This window comes from Phymastichus coffea, unplaced genomic scaffold (assembly GCF_024137745.1).
Source record: "Phymastichus coffea isolate CEN01 unplaced genomic scaffold, Cenicafe_Pcof_1.1 PCOF00055, whole genome shotgun sequence".
NCBI classification, from domain to species: Eukaryota; Metazoa; Arthropoda; class Insecta; order Hymenoptera; family Eulophidae; genus Phymastichus; species Phymastichus coffea.
The window spans coordinates 593,598-611,716 of NW_026706866.1; the positions used below are offsets into that span (position 1 = coordinate 593,598).

The 18,119-nt window shown below is 35.8% G+C and overlaps 3 protein-coding genes across 9 annotated transcripts; 2 read left to right on the forward strand and 1 right to left on the reverse strand.

Moving 5' to 3' along the window:
• Nucleotides 1–94: 94 nt before the first annotated feature.
• Nucleotides 95–5,241, forward strand: LOC131665967 (VPS35 endosomal protein-sorting factor-like). Its single transcript, XM_058938262.1, has 18 exons — nucleotides 95–278; nucleotides 421–508; nucleotides 577–798; nucleotides 870–1,032; nucleotides 1,108–1,316; nucleotides 1,390–1,520; nucleotides 2,036–2,212; nucleotides 2,284–2,625; nucleotides 2,694–2,794; nucleotides 2,904–3,085; nucleotides 3,320–3,463; nucleotides 3,532–3,695; nucleotides 3,806–3,968; nucleotides 4,040–4,232; nucleotides 4,321–4,460; nucleotides 4,528–4,689; nucleotides 4,754–5,020; nucleotides 5,102–5,241. The coding sequence occupies exons 1-18, from the start codon at nucleotides 262–264 to the stop codon at nucleotides 5,186–5,188; spliced, it is 2,952 nt and encodes a 983-aa protein (XP_058794245.1). The 5' UTR covers nucleotides 95–261; the 3' UTR covers nucleotides 5,189–5,241.
• Nucleotides 5,239–9,005, reverse strand: LOC131665971 (4-aminobutyrate aminotransferase, mitochondrial). 2 transcript variants are annotated; one of them, XM_058938274.1, is made up of 9 exons: nucleotides 8,792–9,005; nucleotides 7,703–7,980; nucleotides 7,556–7,642; nucleotides 7,300–7,495; nucleotides 7,041–7,213; nucleotides 6,487–6,627; nucleotides 6,265–6,422; nucleotides 5,931–6,199; nucleotides 5,239–5,852 (listed from the first exon to the last, which is right to left on the reverse strand). In XM_058938274.1, exons 1-9 carry the CDS (start codon nucleotides 8,850–8,852, stop codon nucleotides 5,737–5,739), a joined length of 1,479 nt encoding a protein of 492 aa, XP_058794257.1. In that variant the 5' UTR covers nucleotides 8,853–9,005; the 3' UTR covers nucleotides 5,239–5,736. The 2 variants fall into 2 exon arrangements, with proteins under 2 accessions (XP_058794257.1, XP_058794256.1); XM_058938273.1 differs by having other exon boundaries at nucleotides 5,245–5,852; nucleotides 7,703–7,986.
• A 313-nt stretch (nucleotides 9,006–9,318) lies between these two features.
• LOC131665968 (huntingtin-interacting protein 1) lies at nucleotides 9,319–18,004 on the forward strand. 6 transcript variants are annotated; one of them, XM_058938268.1, is made up of 18 exons: nucleotides 9,319–10,783; nucleotides 11,356–11,448; nucleotides 11,560–11,574; nucleotides 11,687–11,750; nucleotides 11,825–12,182; nucleotides 12,262–12,323; nucleotides 12,407–12,681; nucleotides 12,767–12,954; nucleotides 13,025–13,163; nucleotides 13,262–13,349; nucleotides 13,425–13,513; nucleotides 13,571–13,774; nucleotides 13,854–14,034; nucleotides 14,120–14,407; nucleotides 14,574–14,815; nucleotides 15,312–15,565; nucleotides 15,655–15,884; nucleotides 15,958–18,004. In XM_058938268.1, the coding sequence occupies exons 3-18, from the start codon at nucleotides 11,563–11,565 to the stop codon at nucleotides 16,119–16,121; spliced, it is 2,838 nt and encodes a 945-aa protein (XP_058794251.1). In that variant the 5' UTR covers nucleotides 9,319–10,783; nucleotides 11,356–11,448; nucleotides 11,560–11,562; the 3' UTR covers nucleotides 16,122–18,004. The 6 variants fall into 6 exon arrangements, with proteins under 6 accessions (XP_058794251.1, XP_058794250.1, XP_058794248.1 ...); XM_058938267.1 differs by having other exon boundaries at nucleotides 11,356–11,574; XM_058938265.1 differs by lacking the exons at nucleotides 11,356–11,448; nucleotides 11,560–11,574 and having other exon boundaries at nucleotides 9,319–10,557; nucleotides 10,614–10,783.
• Nucleotides 18,005–18,119: the final 115 nt, after the last annotated feature.

Below are 18,119 nucleotides of genomic sequence, written 5' to 3' on the forward strand. Positions count from 1 at the left end.
AGCGCATGCCGTATAAGCTTATTTCCAAAGCGCTCTATCGATAAGTCAACTTTTTATCGGTGAATTCTGGTTCGAATCGGAAACTGAACGAAGACTGAGCCGACCGCTCCTATACATCTGTGATTTTTTTACGTTTTTGTTATTTGAGATGAGAAATAAAAAAAGATCGTACAGATGATACAAATTAAATTGTTACGAAGATAGTAGTTTTGGAAAGATTATTTCTTATTCTTATTATTCATCGTACATTTTTCTACTGAAATGACGGAAATTGATTGGTAATGTTTTTCTAGTGTAGTTGTGTTATTGAAAAAAAGAAACTGAAATTGATATCGTATATTAGCCAACCCGTTTTATTAGTGTATGCAAATGTAGTGTTGAGAATCAATGCTTGTTTTTGATTTGACGTAACACTTCTAGGTTTACCAGACCAGTTGATTATGAAGTAAGAAGAAATTTTAAATTGGATGAAGCTAATGACCATCCTCTCAAACCTATCACAATCACGGTATATTATTCAATAAATTACTAATTTAATACTTTAAGAATTGAGCTTATATTTTTATACTATTGTAGATGGTTGATGGGCGTAGTGCAATCAGACGTGGTACTCTACGGAGTGCAACGAGTACTAGTTCTTCTACAAGAACACCAACTCCTACACAAACAACAGTTCCTGTTAATATTAATTCGATACAAGATCCTTTATCAAGCCATTCATCTCTTGATGGTTCTGATCCTCTTACACAGTTTGTTAAAGAAGAAATGGATCCTCTCTCTAGGATGGCTACTGATGAAGTAAACGTTTAAAAGAGCTTTGTACTAATCATCATAACTTGGTATAAAAACCCTTATTTTACATATTTCAGTGGGATTATTCAGCTAATGCAACAGCAGTTGGTAGAAAAATGAACCATAAAATTGATGAAGGTGTAGATCCATGGTCAGCGACAAAAGCTATTGTGCTCAATAAATATACAACCTTAGAAAAATTATCAATGGTTACAAGTTTTTTGCCAGGTGGTGAAAAAGGTAATGAATTATTCACTATAATATAATTAAGCATTAAAACTGATTTAAAACATTTATATATATATATTTTCACAGTAATCATGAAAGTCCAACCAAGTGGATCATTAGTCGACAAAGTTAAAACACGATTAGAACAACTAGATGATTTTGAAGATGGTTCAGTTAGACAAATGCATGGATTGACACAACAAGAATATATGTTACGAATTGAGCAACTTAATAATGAACTTGTAAATGCCTGGAATTCAGATCACAGAGTTAAAGCATTAAAAATTGCTATTCAAGTAAGTTGTTATACCCAATTTTTTTTATACATACAAGTTTAAGAAAAATGTAAAATCTATACATTACTTCTAGTGTGCAAAGCTTTTGGTGGATACATCAGTAATATCATTCTATCCCAGCAAATTTGTTCTTGTAACAGATATTTTAGACATTTTTGGAAAATTGGTTTATGAGAGATTAAAATCAAAAGCAGAGTATATCAAGTAAGTACATTTTTTAACACGCTGTACATTTTTTGTAAGTACGATTTTCCTGCACGGTCGGCTAAGAACGTGCGTTGAAATTCACCCTTTCTGCACGTTGTTTTGAAATTAGTACATTTCGATACTAGTATAAAAGTGATTTAATTCTCGTGCGAATGTTCAAACTTGAGCGAAGCGAGGGTGAAAGAGCCACACGAAAGTAGAATCATTTTCTCGCACATATATCTAACTTTACTTTTCGATACGACGTATGTGGGACGAAATTTTAAGCACACTCGATTACTCGGGCGTGTGTAAAGTCGAGTCCCTATACTCAGAATATCGAAAAATAACGCATGTAAGATATATAATATGTGTTCGGGAAAGAGATTCTCGTCTGCGTGCCTTTCCACCCTCGCTTCGCTCGGGCATAAACCTAACATGAGGCAAGAATCCCTTTTCCACATTAGTTAGATAATGTACTATAAAAGCATCATTGATAAGAGATAAAGGTTAGTAAGCCTATTCACGTTTAGGCCTGGAAGTAAGATACCAACTAGTTTACCAGACAATTTTACGCCTGACATGGTTCCAGAAAATGCTAAAGAGACTTGCCAAAATTGGTTTTATAAAATAGCATCAATTAGAGAGCTTGTTCCTCGTATTTACGTTGAAATGGCAATAATTAAATCTTACAGTTTCTTAACAACGAGGTATGTAATTAATTAGTTTATACTTTTTTTGCACAACTGAATTTCACATAATAATATTTTACAATTTTTAGTGAATTTAATTCCATATTGATGCGTCTTACAAAAATGATTCGAGGCATAGGAGACCCTTTAGTAGCTATATATGCTAGATGTTATTTGTGTCGCGTTGGATTTGCCCTCAAAACGTTTAGTCTCGAATTTGTAACTGAAAATTTTTACGATTTTCTCTATACGTATAGAAAATTGTTTACCCAATCTGTGAAAAGTGATCTATTGAGGCAAAATCTCAGTTTACATTCCTATTTGAATTTATACACTCCAGCTTTAGATTGGATCTTACAAGTTTTAGCTACTACAGCACCTGAAAGTCTTTTGACAGAAGTACTTAATAAATGTAAAGAACAACCAAATAGGTATACACATTATTTGTAAATAAAACATTGACGATAACACTCTTATATATACTATATTTTAATTTTAGTGCATTACTGTTAAATACTATTTTAACGTCTTTCAAACCAATGTACGTAACGTCTCGCGCAATGGAATTCATTAATTTGATTGAGACTTGTCAGGATAATGGTAATGCTCCTAAAAAATTCATTTATAATTGTTTTAACTTTATTATTCATTATTTCCATTAAATTTCAATTCCAATCTGATGTGCTCTTTTTTTCTTTCTCATTTAAAGGCTATCCGCAGTATCATTTGTATAGAAGCTTAGGCGAATGTTTAATTAGAGAATCACCACCAAAGGAAGATTTGCAGATTATTTTAAACATTGTATGGAAATACCTAAAAACTATGAAAGATTCTACGAGATTTATGAGTGTAATGGAAGTCTGGATTCAATTTGTTGCAATATATTTTTCAGTAAGTACTATTTTTTCTCTTCTTTAATATCTTCATACGATATGATTGATATTTGAAAGCTTGAGAATAAAATCAATCGTAAATTAAGAATCTACCAATCATATAAATGATACACATGAAATTCAACATTTTTTCAAAGTTCATGCAAGAAATTGATTCGTCTTATTAATATCAACAGCGTTAAATTTTGAACACTAATTTCTGAAACATCTTGAAAAATTAAAAATTTTGCAGGCTACAGAAATGAATATGTTTTTGGGAGAAATAATCAATCACTTGGGACCAAATAGAGCATTTGAAAATTTTTATCCACAATTGCAAAACATTACTGAAAAAATGATTTCTCACACTCAAGATTTCGATTCATTATTAACAATGGTAAATGCTTTTTGAATTAATGATCATTTGTAAATATGGCAAACATTGATCAATTTATGTTTATATAGGATAACTTTTTGCCGCTTATCGATTTATTTCACAAAGAAAGTATTAAAGTAGATGTTTGTAAGATAATTGTAGAAGGTTTAAGTAAACAAAACAGTCCAATAGTAGATCCCATCATGATAAATGCTGTTATGTTTATTATGAGAGTAATGCACGACTCAGTCAGGTACATGATTTCTTAATAACATCAATGTGAACATATACACTATATATATTTATATAACATAAATACACTATATATATTTATATAACATTTATAATACTTGTATCTTGTAGCGCTCTCACAGTAGAAGATGAAAAAAGACAGATTGGCCAGTTGATATGCGGCCTTATTCAAAAAGTTGATTACGGTCGAGATTTCGAAAAGCAATTAAATTTTTATGTGGAAGCGCGAGGAGCTTTCCACAATCTTGACATTGTACATACGCAGCTTGTACAGGTAATGGGATAAAAAATGTTAGTTAGATGTTTATTTCCTCTTGCAATTGATCCAGTTTTGTTTTTCTACAGTGTGTAAATAAATTATCCATTGATACTAGAAAAATCGTTCGTGGACATCATACAAGAAGAACTTCAGCTTTTGTACGAGCTTGTGCTGCATTTTGTTTCATAACAGTTCCGTCTTTGACGTTAGTTAACACGAGACTCCAGCTTTACTTATTGTCAGGCCAAGTAGCTCTACTCAATCAATGTTATGGTCAAGGTAATATTTTTGAAGTGCAATTTGCAAACTATCTTCCGTGCTTTTACAATAATTACTTTGCTTGCTCTCATTAAATGATGTTCGATAGCCGATGCTTGCTTTAAAGCAGCCTTGAGTTTAGTGCCAGAAATGCCAAAGACTTTAGAAATTGATGGAAGAAGCAAAAGCTCTGAGTCATACTTACTTTCTTATCTTTCCAACTTTCTTTCTACTCTACTAGTAGTTCCGGTAAGAATATTTCTTTCTTGGTTAAAAATTCTTTCCTCACTGACGTAGTCAAATAAAATCCACACAGGATAGTCCAGAACACGGTGTTCTGTATTTAATGAGAGGCCTTTTGAACGCAGTGCAGCGTTATTTTGACGACAGTACCATGACCAAATCACACTTATATTTGAGAGTACTTGACCTTTTGTCAACGGTAACTCAGGAAAATTATCCTTATCACGTCGACAAGGTAAATGCATCTATTGAAAAATATATATATTTATAGTTAATTGTTACAATATGCGAACACGCAGGTTGATTCCAATGATAAACTTTACGGATCTGATCACAAATTTGTCAGTGAAGTCAATAAGATATGTTCGAAAGTTATGGAAGAACTATTGAATCACTTAAAACATCTAGGCAATACTGATCAGTTGGACAAACAGTCATCTCTAGCGCTTGAGTTGTTCGTGAGAATGCTTATTAGAGCAGACTTAACGAAACCATCGTTGGCGCATATCGCCGTAAATTTGTGGAATTTATCTCAGAAACACAATTCTGTAGATCCTAAATTAAGAGTAAGTCGTCATGTTTTTTGAAAGTACTGACAAATATTTGCGTGCACAGTTTCTTGCAACGTATTTTACAATCGTTTACAGCAAAGAACTCTAGAGTATATGATGCAAAAAAGCCAATTGCCACAGTTTCAACACTACTCTGAACTGCTCAAAAAAATGTCCAAATGAAAGGAAACTTTGAAGTCTGATATAATTGTATATACTATATAAAGAAATTGTAAAACAATTGAAAGCTTCCTTGAAGGACCAGTATTTCTTAAGTATGCAAAAAATGATCAAGTAATCGTTGATGCTTGAAGAAGAAAAATCTTTGTGAATAATCATGTATTTGCTACTTGGAACTTTTATACTTATAAACAAATCTAAAAAAAGGCTAAAATAGCAAGTGATGTACATTATACATTTATAGAAATATATAATCTGGTAAACCAGCAAAAAAAACTAAATAATCTTGTGAATTCTAAATTTTTTCGTACCAACGGTACTCCTAATAAAGAAAAAATGTTAACAAGTAATTCTGTCGAGTACTCATTATTTATGATGTACTCGCTTTTGTCAATTGGCTATCGAACTTATAGTTGGTAATCTGCTTTACAAAAATAAAAACCCGCAATGTTTGATACATTTTGACTATTGTCACAATTGATCCAAATGCTTGTAAATGGAAGACTCGAGTTTAGTTATTTTATTGCAGGTTCTTCGCGTTTTTATCACATTTATTGTTTGAGAACAGACCGCAGGCTGTCCAAGAATATGTTTGCGTGATCTTCTGAGAATGTTAAAGCGGGTCGTAGCCGAACCGCTTTTTCTCCACAGCCTCCGGCTTGAATACCTGCGATAATCAAATGTTACGAGCATCAAGATCACTGGAATTTGCATTTGAAATTCATTAGTTATCAATTCTTGCTACCTTTTTGCAGTAATTTCTTGACTACTGAGTCTCTTAATTGAGCTGAAGCACAGTCGAAGGCGATGAATGTTCCTCGGCCACGCGATGAATTGATTGAGCTTGAAAATTCATTTTCCATTTTAACGAGCTCGTTGAGAGTATAATTTCCAACTCTGGTAACTTTATCCAGTAAATTTTCTTTGAGTATTACATCGACAATAGCTTCTAGGAGTATTATTTTGCTAGGATCCCCCATCCATGTGTTGAATACTCGATATGATTGTTTAGGCCTAACAAGGAATGTTTATCGTTGAAAAAGTTAAAGAAAAACTTTCGGAATTTTCATAAAACTTACTTCATCTCTTCTAAGTGATAATATCCTCCTAATTGCATTTTTTTGCTGAAGGTTACTATGTGAGGAGGTGTCTCCAGATTGAAATGCTCGTGGCACCACATTTTACCTGTTGGACCTCCACCCGTTTGCACTTCGTCCATCAATAAAGCTCCGCCATTCTGCAAACACATCGAAATATCATAATTTCTTTATAATTAAAAAAGATTTTTTGTAATTAAATACCTTAATGGTAATTTGTTGAAGTTTCTGGAAAAAGTAGGGAGACCCGTGATTATCTCCACCTTCGGCTTGGATTGGCTCAACAATTACTCCAGCAACTGGTATTTTCTTCTCTTTCGCGTAGATCTCGAACAAGTTTTGTACCTGAAATAAGCGCAATAAGAACAATTACCATTCTGTCGTGAATGTTGAAAAGATTGTGCAGTCCAATCGATTATTATTTCGACGCAAACAACAAAGTGTCAAGAAAATTTATCCAGAAAATTATGAACGTTTGCTTGATAAAATGTCGTATCGTAAGATCATTGGATATAGCGAAACCGTTGTATCGGCGAGGCATATGTTTTTTTATCAATGTTTAAAAATAAAGTTGTAGGATTTCTCAATTTTGATATGTTGTAATTGTGCATCTTAATATGCGAGCGGTTGTTAAAGCGATCGGTGAATATGCCATTCGCGAAAAGATAGCGACAGACAGCGATAAGATAATTCGAATAGAGAAAAACATCGCATCCGATAATGTATTATTAGGAAGAAAGATCGAGTGGAACGAATACCTGAGCTAAGCATCGGTCGTCTTCTTGCTTGTTTTCGCGCTCGTTGTCGTCGAGCGGATACTTGTAGCGCGGGAACGGCGCTATCGGCCAATCGAACGCCGGAACATCGATCTTGTGAATGTACTTGCTGTGGGTGGTGGACAGCGAGCCCAGAGTTCGTCCGTGGAAGGCTCCTGCGAGGGGATCGTCGCGATATAGACGAGCTCGGCGGCAGAATTGGAATTGCGAGCGGCGACGAGGTCCGAAGGCAAGAGCTTACCTTGGAACGACATGATGGAGTAGCGAGGCGAGCCGGGCGCGCGATTGATCATGCAACTGGCGATTTCGTCCTCGCTGAACGGAGCTCCGTGACGCTGCCCGTCCGCGTACCAGATGAAGATGTTCTTGAAGGCGTTCTCGTTGGAGCACGAGCCGCACATCATCGTGGTGATGTGCGAGAAACCAGGCGGGGCCACCTTCAACATTCAGGCCCCGTTCAACTTGCCCGACATTATTGCGAGCACGCGCATACGCACCCCGTCGCGCAGCAGCACTCCCTTCAGCTTGTCGGGCCAGTCCTTGTTGGGGAAGACTCCGAGCGCCGGCCGGTTGGCCATGATTGCCTGCAAGCGCGGCCTTCGATCAGCGTTACGCCGCGCGACGGGGACGGCGCGCGCGCATACCTGGTTGCGGGGATCGGCGAGGGCGCGCAGCATGGCGGGATGATTGTAGCCGAGGGGCATCGACGAGATCTGCATGTAGACGTCGAGCAGGAGGTTGCCGTCGACGTCGGCCAGGTAGTTGCCCGCGGACTTCTCGTAGTCGGCGAACAGCTGCACCGACGAGGCCTGCTGCACGGAGTTGAGCTCGCGGAACAGCCGCTGCGAGACCGGGCCCGGGATCTGCGCGCTCGACACCAGCGGCCTGTCCGGCTCCGCTCGCGGCGCCGCAGCCGTGGACGCTGCAGCTGCGGGACACCTGCCTTCTGCAGTGCGCGTCTCTCGGGCCCGCCGCGTTGCCGCCTCCCCGTCGCTCCCCGACGCTCCCCGAGGGCGACCGGCCGGCCTCTCTTCCTCGCGCAAGTTATTTCGGCGCGCTGCCCGCTCGATCGCACGCGCGAGCGTCGGGCCGACTTTGAAGCGACCGGCCTTCGCGCCCACTTGAGCCGAGGCGATTGGGCTTGAATGACGCCTGTTACAATTGGCGCAGCCTGGATTTTCAAATTCGGAAACGGCCGGACTCCGCTCGAGCCAGCGAATACGCGCGATCGAGCTCGTTCCGCCGCTCGTTCCGTCGCTCGTGCCGCTCAATTATGTAATGACACTCTGCGGAGATAGGCGAGCCTTTAAGCCTATGATAAGCCGACGTAGCAATTGTAGCGTCATCGAGTATCCGTGGGCGCCGATGAAAGAAACACGGTCGGCTGTCCAATATTCAAATATCAGTATTGTCCTGTACGCGATGCAACGCGACAAACACGAGAACGAGATTCCAGTAGAGTATCGTATTTTCTTCCGTCGACCGTACGCGAGGCCAAATTGATACATAGCGACGAGGAAGTGCGAGCCACGATTGAATCTTTCGACGAAAGAAAGATGGATCGTTCCGAGATCGATGAAGAAGCGCCGCTGGAGAGGCATCGTTTCAAATAGTCAAGGTCGGAGAGGCGCGGAGAGGCCAGCACGCAGAGCGTCGGAACGAAAAATCGATGGTGCCTCGGAAAGTGCGCGGGCGCGTGCCGTACGACAGACCGAGGATGATGGTGCGCGTACCTCGGATGCTGGGCGAGCACCTAGCGGCCGCCAGCGCCGTCCGCACCCTCGTGGTCATCATCTTTCCGGCTCGGTTCGCTCGGTGGTCTTTCGCTGAGGATGGCGCGCGCTTCTCCGCGGTCTGCGAGAGACGTGGACACGAGGAGCGGCTCTGCCTCTGCTGACGGCTCGTGCGCGACTGCTCCCCGAGACGGACGCTCGACGGAGGCGCTACCGCTCGCGCTGCGGCAACTGTCAAATTTATATGCCACCTTCCCGAATTTGCGTGCCTTCTATACGGCACCTCGCTTTTTAGACGCACGCGTGCCCGTTTTTTTTTCTTCTTTCGCACTCGAGAGCAGCGGCTTTTTTATCTCTTCCTTATTGATTCTGTTTATCGCGTTGTTTTATTTTCAACCAGTGCCGACTTTACCACGGCTATCGTCGTCAATGACTCTAGAACGAGATGTTTTCCTTCTTTTTACGAACGCTCAATTATTCGAAATAACCTTTGTAATCTATATATACTATTGACAAGTAATAAATATGTCGACACATGGAGAATAATTTTTCCACTAACTTAGCAATTTTGTATAATCTACGCGATCTATGATTACGTCTTGTACACTATAAGTGTTTTTGTATGACGCGCATGTTCTACTCGATATCTGTCTGTGGTCGTATAACGTAGTTGGCATTTTCAATTTTTTGTTTTTATTGATTATTGCAAATGATAAATACGCCTTTCAGATTGATAATTAGCAATCTTTTATTATGTTGAGCATTCCATCGCATCGTCGCGTTGTCTACAGTGCAACATCACGTTTTAACGCGCATGTAATCAGAGTCAGCTTTTTGGATGCCTTTTTTGACGATTAATCTCATCTCGTAAATCAAACATCAATAAACCCAGATAAAACATCTCATGCCTCAATATTTGTAATAATTTTTGCGCGAATTAAGAAAAGTAATTAGGGAGCCTGCAGACGGTATATATAAGCGATAGATAAAAATTGTATCTATCCATTTCTTTGAAAAAAAAAATTATTGAAACAGATCTAAAATACATTGTTTCTCCCCATTTTGCACCGCGATAACCTCGCAGCTTATAATATTTCTAATCCCAGTATGATAGAGTTTGAATCACATATATTGTAAAAGTTTGCTGTATTCACTATTTCCAAAGCACCTCAGGAAACCGCAGATGAAAGACTCGCGCGCAGCTGTTCGTCGTTAAAGAAATTGAAGAAAGAGAAAAATACAACGTGTGCGCGAGGAGGCAAAGGAGGATATACAGCATTTACTCCGAATGGAGAGTGAAAGAGAGACAAAGCAGCAGCACGGCAGCAGCGGATGTCGACACGTCACTGCAACCATTGAGCTACTGATGGTTGTGTGCGTATACACGAGCACACTAGCGAATCCAACGACGTGCGCGACAGAAGACACAAGCGATCCATTCATGCTCCTGTTGCTCCGAATTAGGCGCCGCCGTAGTCGCCGCTACAATCATCGAATCGTATAGTGTTGCTGCTTTTATCCTGCTGGTCGTTGCCACTTGGTATTATCGCAGTGCATTACACTGCGTTTTTTCGCTCCCTCTCTCTCTCGTGCTCTGTTTATCCCGAGTTGCCGTTTCGGCATACGAGTGTGTGTGTGTTGCGGTGAATTTCTCCACTCGACGATCAACAACTCCCACTCGGTGCTCGACAGTCGTCCGGCCGTCGCCACTACGTTTGTGCTGCACCGCCAAGCAACCTTCTAATATTTGCCTCTCTCGCGTGTAGGTATCTATTTGTTTATTTAGCGGTTCCGAGGCCCTCCTCTCTTATGAGTATAGTAGATATCACGAGTAGGTGCGACTGATTGAGAATTTGCTGGTGCGATTTCGTTCGCCACAAATATTTATACACAACTGCCTTCTCGGATATGGCTTCCTTATCTCTGCCTCGAATGCTTCAACAAAGAAAAACTAGCTTGGATTTGGAGCGAGAACATTTCGAGAAGTTCCAGGTAAATAACCGTAAATATAAGTTACTATTTACATAGGTGTTTGTGTATTTCTATATTATACATACACACTTTTTCCTCCTTGTACACTGCAACGAAAATATCCTATCTTGCATCTCTCTCTTTCCTTTCCTCTTTTGGGTTATAATGCATGTGTTATGCTCTATTTTCTCAGTTTTGTAAGCATACGGTTCAACGACCAGCGTACAGCTTTGATCTATGGAAAAACCCTTTTTTTACTTTCTTTCCCAACATACTTCCTATGCACAGTTTCTACCTTGCTAACAGAATTTTTACTAGTATATAGCAAACTTATGTAGTTTGCAAAGTTGTTTTATTAACTCTTTTCAGCGCTCTGCTAAATCCTATTTTTATAATTACGTACATTACTTATATCAAAATCTTTGATTTTCACATTCAATCACACAAATTTTATGTATGATATTATTATTCACCTTCCACTACTCTATTCTTGTATAATGAATGACAAAATTCATCAAATAGTGATTTTTCTCTATTTGTATTATAATAAACACGATATACTAGAGAACTTTTTTTATTTTTTTAATAATTAGCTTTGCAGATAGTGCATGTCACCAAAATAACCTTTGATGCAGCATCATAGAATATTGAGGTGATCGGATTAGACAAGTGAATGACAAGAGATTGTATGTGCTTTATAATCTGCCGATTATCACTTATTCTTATATTCTTATTTTATAATAACTTTGTTGACATATTGCAAAACTAACATGTCTGTATTACCATTTAATGAGAAGCAAATGCATCAACTGGTGAGTTTGATTACAAATATATTATAGCGTGCTTGTTATTAAGTAGAATTTTTACAATGCTTTTTTAGATGCTCTAATTGAAAACAATATAACCTTTGTAATCTTTTTTCAGAGTACCAGTATTGCAAAAGCTGTTAATCCAGCTGAAACAAGAGTGAAAGAAAAGCATGTGCGCAGTATCCTTTATTTTCAATAATCAATTATTCATGGATTTATTTATGTACCTGATTATTCCTTAATATTATCTCAGTTGCAATTATAGGTACATATCAAGAAAAAGGAGCTACAATTTTTTGGACATATATTTTACGTCAGCAACTACAAGAACATAGAATTGTAGCTTGGAAATTTTGTCATGTCTTGCACAAAATTTTACGCGAAGGCCATCCTCGTGTCATACCTGACTCTCAGCGTCATAGAGGCAAATTAGAAGATATTGGCAAATTGTGGCAGCATTTGCGAGATGAATATGGTCGTTTGATACATTTATACATACGTTTACTGATCACAAAATTAGATTTTCATAGGCGAAATCCTCGCATGCCAGGAAATCTACAGGTTACTCCAGAGGAACTCGAAGCTATTGGAGAAAATGACATAAATGTTTAGTGTGTATTCATTTTTTAAATACAAATTTTATATTATCTTTTAGTGGAATAAACAATAATATCTATTTACTTTATCAAGTTTCCAAATGACCGTTGAAATGTTTGATTACATGGATGATATTCTTAATCTGCAACAAGCTGGTAAGTTTTGAAATAATGATATGTTTATGATAATGATACGTTTAAATTATTTCTTTATATTCTAACTAAGCACTATATTACAGTTTTTGGATCTCTAGATTTATCACGATCTAACTCAATGACACCATGTGGCCAATGTCGCCTTGCACCATTGATCCCATGTGTTCAAGATGCATCAAAGCTTTATGACTACTGCGTAAAAATGCTTTTTAAATTACACAGTGCGCTTCCTGCTGACACGTTATCTGGTCATAGAGAACGTTTCCTTAAACAATTTAGAGACCTAAAGAGCTTTTATAATACAGTCATGCACATGCATTATTTCAAACATCTAATTACCATACCATCATTACCAGAAGTAAGAATTCATTGGTTTATTTGAAATTTTACGGGCAATATTACTGACAGTTTAATAACATTTTTCTTTTCTTTTCCGTGTACAGAAACCCCCTAACTTTTTAATTCAATCTGAATTAGGAACATATGTCACTCCTGTAGTAGTTTTACCACCAGAGGAACCTATTGATACTGAAGGAGCTCTAATTGATACCTCAGATACTAGCTCACTTTCAGGTGACCCAGCAGATTCTACTCACAATGGTTCAATTTCACCTGATGTTTTAGCCGAAAGGTATTGTTGCAATGTTTAATATTTGTAAAAACATCTTGTAATTGTAAATTTTCTATCATTTACATTTTAGAGATAGCTTAATTGAACACTTTCACCAAGAAAATTCAAGACAAAGACAGGAATTGCAACGTTTAATGGTTGAACACCAAAACGTTATCGGGGATTTACGGAATCGTATTTTAGAGCTTGAATCGTTGATTTCAGCTAAGGTGATTAAATGAACTTTGATTCTTAAAAATTATTTAAAAATCATGCGATTCATATTGCTCCAAATATTTGTAACTAAGCGAGAAATTTAATTTTCTAGGGAAATGAAATTCTCCAAGAAAAACAATCATCACAAGATTTAGCAAAACAAAAAGAAGAAATATTAGTAATGTGCACAGCAGCCGAAGGTGAGCGATTCTTAAAAAAAATCTATCATTTTATTGAAACATCTAAATAAACGATTGAACGATAATTTATTATAGGGAAAAGTAAAGTATTGGAAGAAAAGTTTCAAAAATTGAAGGATGTGTATGCCAAATTGAGAGAAGAGCACATAAATTTGATTAGAAAGGTAATAATTCGCAACTTGTTTTCACTAATTTTCAATGACACTTGTCATTAATTTTAGAAAGCGGAAGTCGATAAACAATTAGGAAGCATGAAATTGAAACTGGATCAGTCTGAAAGACGTACTCAGGAAGCTGAACAAAGACTACAGGAGCAAGTACAAGGACAAGCTACCGTAGAACAAGAAGCGCAAAGAGTCATACAGGCCCGAGCCGATTTAGATGAAGTAAGAAAAGAATACGACGCAGCCAAAACTGAAAATTTGGTAATATAAATAATAATAATGTATAATTAACAACTTATTAATTAAGTATGTATTTATGAGTATATCCAATGTTTTGTAGAGCCTTCTTGCCAAGATTGATTTTATTAGCTCCGAAAAAGCTGCTGTGGAAGGAGAATTACACGATTCAACCGCTCAAAAGGAAGAATTAGAATTGAAAATATCAAATTTGCAAGCTGAAGCTGAACGTTCTCTCGCTCAAACGAAAGCTGATTCCGATGCGGCCTTGTACGATTTGCTTTGTAAGTCAATGGATGTGAACATAGCAATGAATCATTTTGTTGAAAGGAATATCGAGAAATTTATAGAATAAAATTTTTCTTGCAGTGATGTGTTTATCGGAAGCAGAATCGATTTTACAAAACGCTATGCATGTGGTTGATAATCCTGCAGTCTCTGCAGTTACATGTACACCTGAATATCTTAGTAGTCTTGTAAAGCCTACAGACGACGCATTGGGCAATTTAAGTACAGCCTATAGCACTTACATGACGGATACCGCACAAAGAGGGCAATTAATTCGCAACGCTATTCACACCGCCTATACACTTTCTATTTATTTGATGCAAGCCAAATTTACGTCTAATACGTCCAAAGACATTTCTTTTGGAGATAGTAAGTAGTACTTTTTTATCGATTGTTTAAAAAATTATAGTGTTATGAATTTACCCGTCCGTAATCGGTTTTCGTAATAATACTACGATCTGTCAATTATTTAATGATCTGAAATAAAGTTATTTTTCATTATTTGGTAAATGTCATTAAAGTTAAATTTCTGTAGGATTAACAGATGAATGTAAACAACTTGGGTCTCAAGGCTTGATAATGATCAGTTACATGAAAGAAAAATCAGAGTCTACCATTGAACAAATTGAAGTTGTAAAGAAACAATTGGAGAAAATTTCGGGTTTAGCAGACTCTCTATCGAAAGTATTAGGTAACGCAGAAGTAATTGGTGATCTAGTAGAAAATGAATTGTCAAGTATGGACAAAGCTATTGAAGAAGCAGCTGCCAGAATTCAGGTGAAAAATTGCAGTTTATGCCTTTTTTGTTTCTTTTTTGTCAAATTTGATATATCCAGAAATATTGTTCCTTGCATCAGTTGTACTTTATAAAAACAGTAAAGTCACCTTATAATCTTCTAGTTGATGTATAAGCAGTAGATTATCTTCGGTTTCACCCCACTATTTTTTTTATTTATTTTATTATTTTTGTATTTGCGCGTTATTTTATTAACGCCCTACAAGAACAATTTTCATTAAATCCGAATTTTTAATTATTTATAAAAACATCAATTTGACAATTCTTTGACATAGAATTTAAATATCTAATTAAGAATTATTTCGATTTATTTTTTTCGATGCAATTCAGAGTAATCCAACTTTGAATTACTATAGTTTATATTATTATTACATTACGTATAGTGATGATTTACATACCACTTCGAATCATATAAATCATGATTGTACAGAAAAATTAAACGTTCGTTCTAATTTAATATATAATAAATATTTATAGGAAATGTTAGACAAATCGCGTGCTGCAGATTCTGGAGTTAAATTAGAAGTAAACGGCAAAATACTTGACTCGTGCACAGAATTGATGATGGCTATTAGAAATTTAGTAAAAAAATCACGCTTTTTACAAATGGAAATCGTTGCTCAAGGCAAAGGCACAGCATCGGCCACTGAGTTTTATAAGCGAAATCATCAGTGGTCTGAAGGTTTGATTTCAGCAGCCAAAGCTATTGCAATGGGAGCAAACTTTTTACTGTATGTATACGATTTTTGTATGAAAAAATTGATCTACGAATTATTAGGTAATAAACTGTATAGAAAATGGAATAAAATAATATTTTTAGAGAAGCAGCTGATAAAGTTGTTTCTGGCAATGGAAAATTTGAGCAGCTCGTAGTAGCATCTCAAGGTATTGCTGCTTCAACGGCCCAGTTAGTTGTAGCCAGTAGAGTAAAAGCAGATAGAAACAGCACCAATCTTTCTGCGTTGTCTGAAGCATCTCGCTTAGTAACACAGGCGACTGGAGGTGTAGTAGCAACTGCCAAAAGTTGTAGCCAGCTAATCGAAGATAATGGTTAATATTTTACATTTCAAATTTACAAATTTTAATCTTGTTAAATATTAAAGTCATATGTTGCCACTTATAGAAGACATGGATATCACTGGATTAAGTCTACATCAAGCAAAACGATTAGAAATGGAAGCGCAAGTCCGAGTTTTGGAATTGGAGCAAGCTCTCGAGACTGAACGCTTGAAATTATCCGCTTTACGTCGTTATCATTATCAAATGGCTGGAGAGAATGACAGTTAGATAAGTATTTTGTAAGTTATTAATATGCATTTAAGAACTGAACATGTGAGAAACGAAATATCTAATAGCTTGTAAATATCGAACTATTTTTCTCAAAGAAAGTTTTAGGATTCTCGTACACACACCTTAAGTGAATCAATTTCGCTAAAAGTATTTTAGCATTAATCAATTTTCATTTATTGTGTGGATTAATTGTGCTAATTTTTTTGTTTAATGCGAACAATCAAAGTAGTATTAATGCCACAGTCAAGGTTGCTGCCGCGACCTTTGGTTAAATATTAAGTTTTTAAAATAATGTTTGTTATGCGAGTAAATCTATTATTTCTTGTACCAAACAATGACTTTGCTTAGGTAAAAGCTTGAACATGAGTTTTTTTAACAAAAAATTCATATTGATTAATGAATACGGCATCATTTGAAAAATTATGTAAATAACTAAAAACTGTTAAATTCAATGCACTTTACGTTATTAAAAATATAACATTATGCTAAAAACAAAAATAAATGAACTTGGATGATTTTTAGCACATTTTGTATGTCAACATTGAATTACTTTAATCAATATTCAGGACAACAAAAATAATATATGAAAAATTCTTTATTCAATCGATTTCAAATGAAAATTCACATCACATATTTTAATGCACTAATTATTATTTTTAGATGTAGTTATTGTAAGCATGATAAAACAAACCACTTATCGTTTACATAAGTTCTTCTTTCAATAAAATTTAAGGAGTAATTTTCGTGTAAGTATAATCAGACACCATTAGTATTAAATTATTTGATAACCAAGCGAAATAGTTTATTTTTCGAGTTATATCTTTGTTAATGTATTCACTTAATGAAAAAATTCTATATAAAAAATCAAATTATGAATATAAAGTAATGCAGCAAATCAATGAAATTTTATTTATGGGTGCTTTCATAAAGTTATATTTTAGTTATGACATGATTATGACATTGGACTAATCTATATAACATCCACTTTATAAGGAAACGTGCCTTTCGAGTATAATTACGTATAATGTAATGTATGAACGTATTGGAAAATTTAACGTAAAATGCGACTTGAAATGGTGTAGTTATATATATATGACTGTGTGTGGGTGTGTGTATGAATGTATGTATGTATGTATGTAGGTATGCATGACGTATTTACGTATGTATGCATGTGTGTATGTATGTATGGATGTATGTATGTATGTATGTATGTATATATGTATGTATAAACTCAGAACAAACAGTACGCCGTAAACAATAACATGAAATTTTTTTATACGTACTATAGTACTTTAATTCTACATTTTTATTGAGTGTTAGAAATTAGAAAAAACCGATGTAATTTTGTTTTGATTTATATGTACATTGTCAATTTTCAGATGATTAATTGTATTTCAAAATTATGATCAATTTGTATTAACATTCTATTGATAAGTAAATAATATAAAAAATTTAGTATATGTTTCAACAACGTAGTTTGTATAACATCCAAAGAGACTGCTCTACAAATATTTGTGGATTGAACATTAATGATTAATTAATTGGAAAATAAAGATAGTAGATTGCTTGATGATGAAAGTATGAAAATAATATTCGTAAAAATTTCACGAAATCATTAAATAATAATATTCATAAAACATTCTTTAATTTAACGTCCAACCAAATCAAAAGTATGATAATTTGCGTGAATAAAAAAATTAAATGTTTGATATCTAATTATAATGAATATAACCATTGTTAATGTGAGAAATATAGGTTACACATCATGATAGATTCATGCTTGTTTAGCTAGTAGTATTTCACAAATACAAACAAAAACATAAACCTCAATTCTAAAATGGAATATGAAATCAGGTATTTCAATGATAATTCATGAAAGGTAAGGCTTTTCCAAGAGCTTTCTATTTAATGTATTTTTTATAAACAACATATTTTATAAGTAATAATGCTTATGACTTTGATTGTTTATATAAATTTTAATCGCAAATTAAAAAG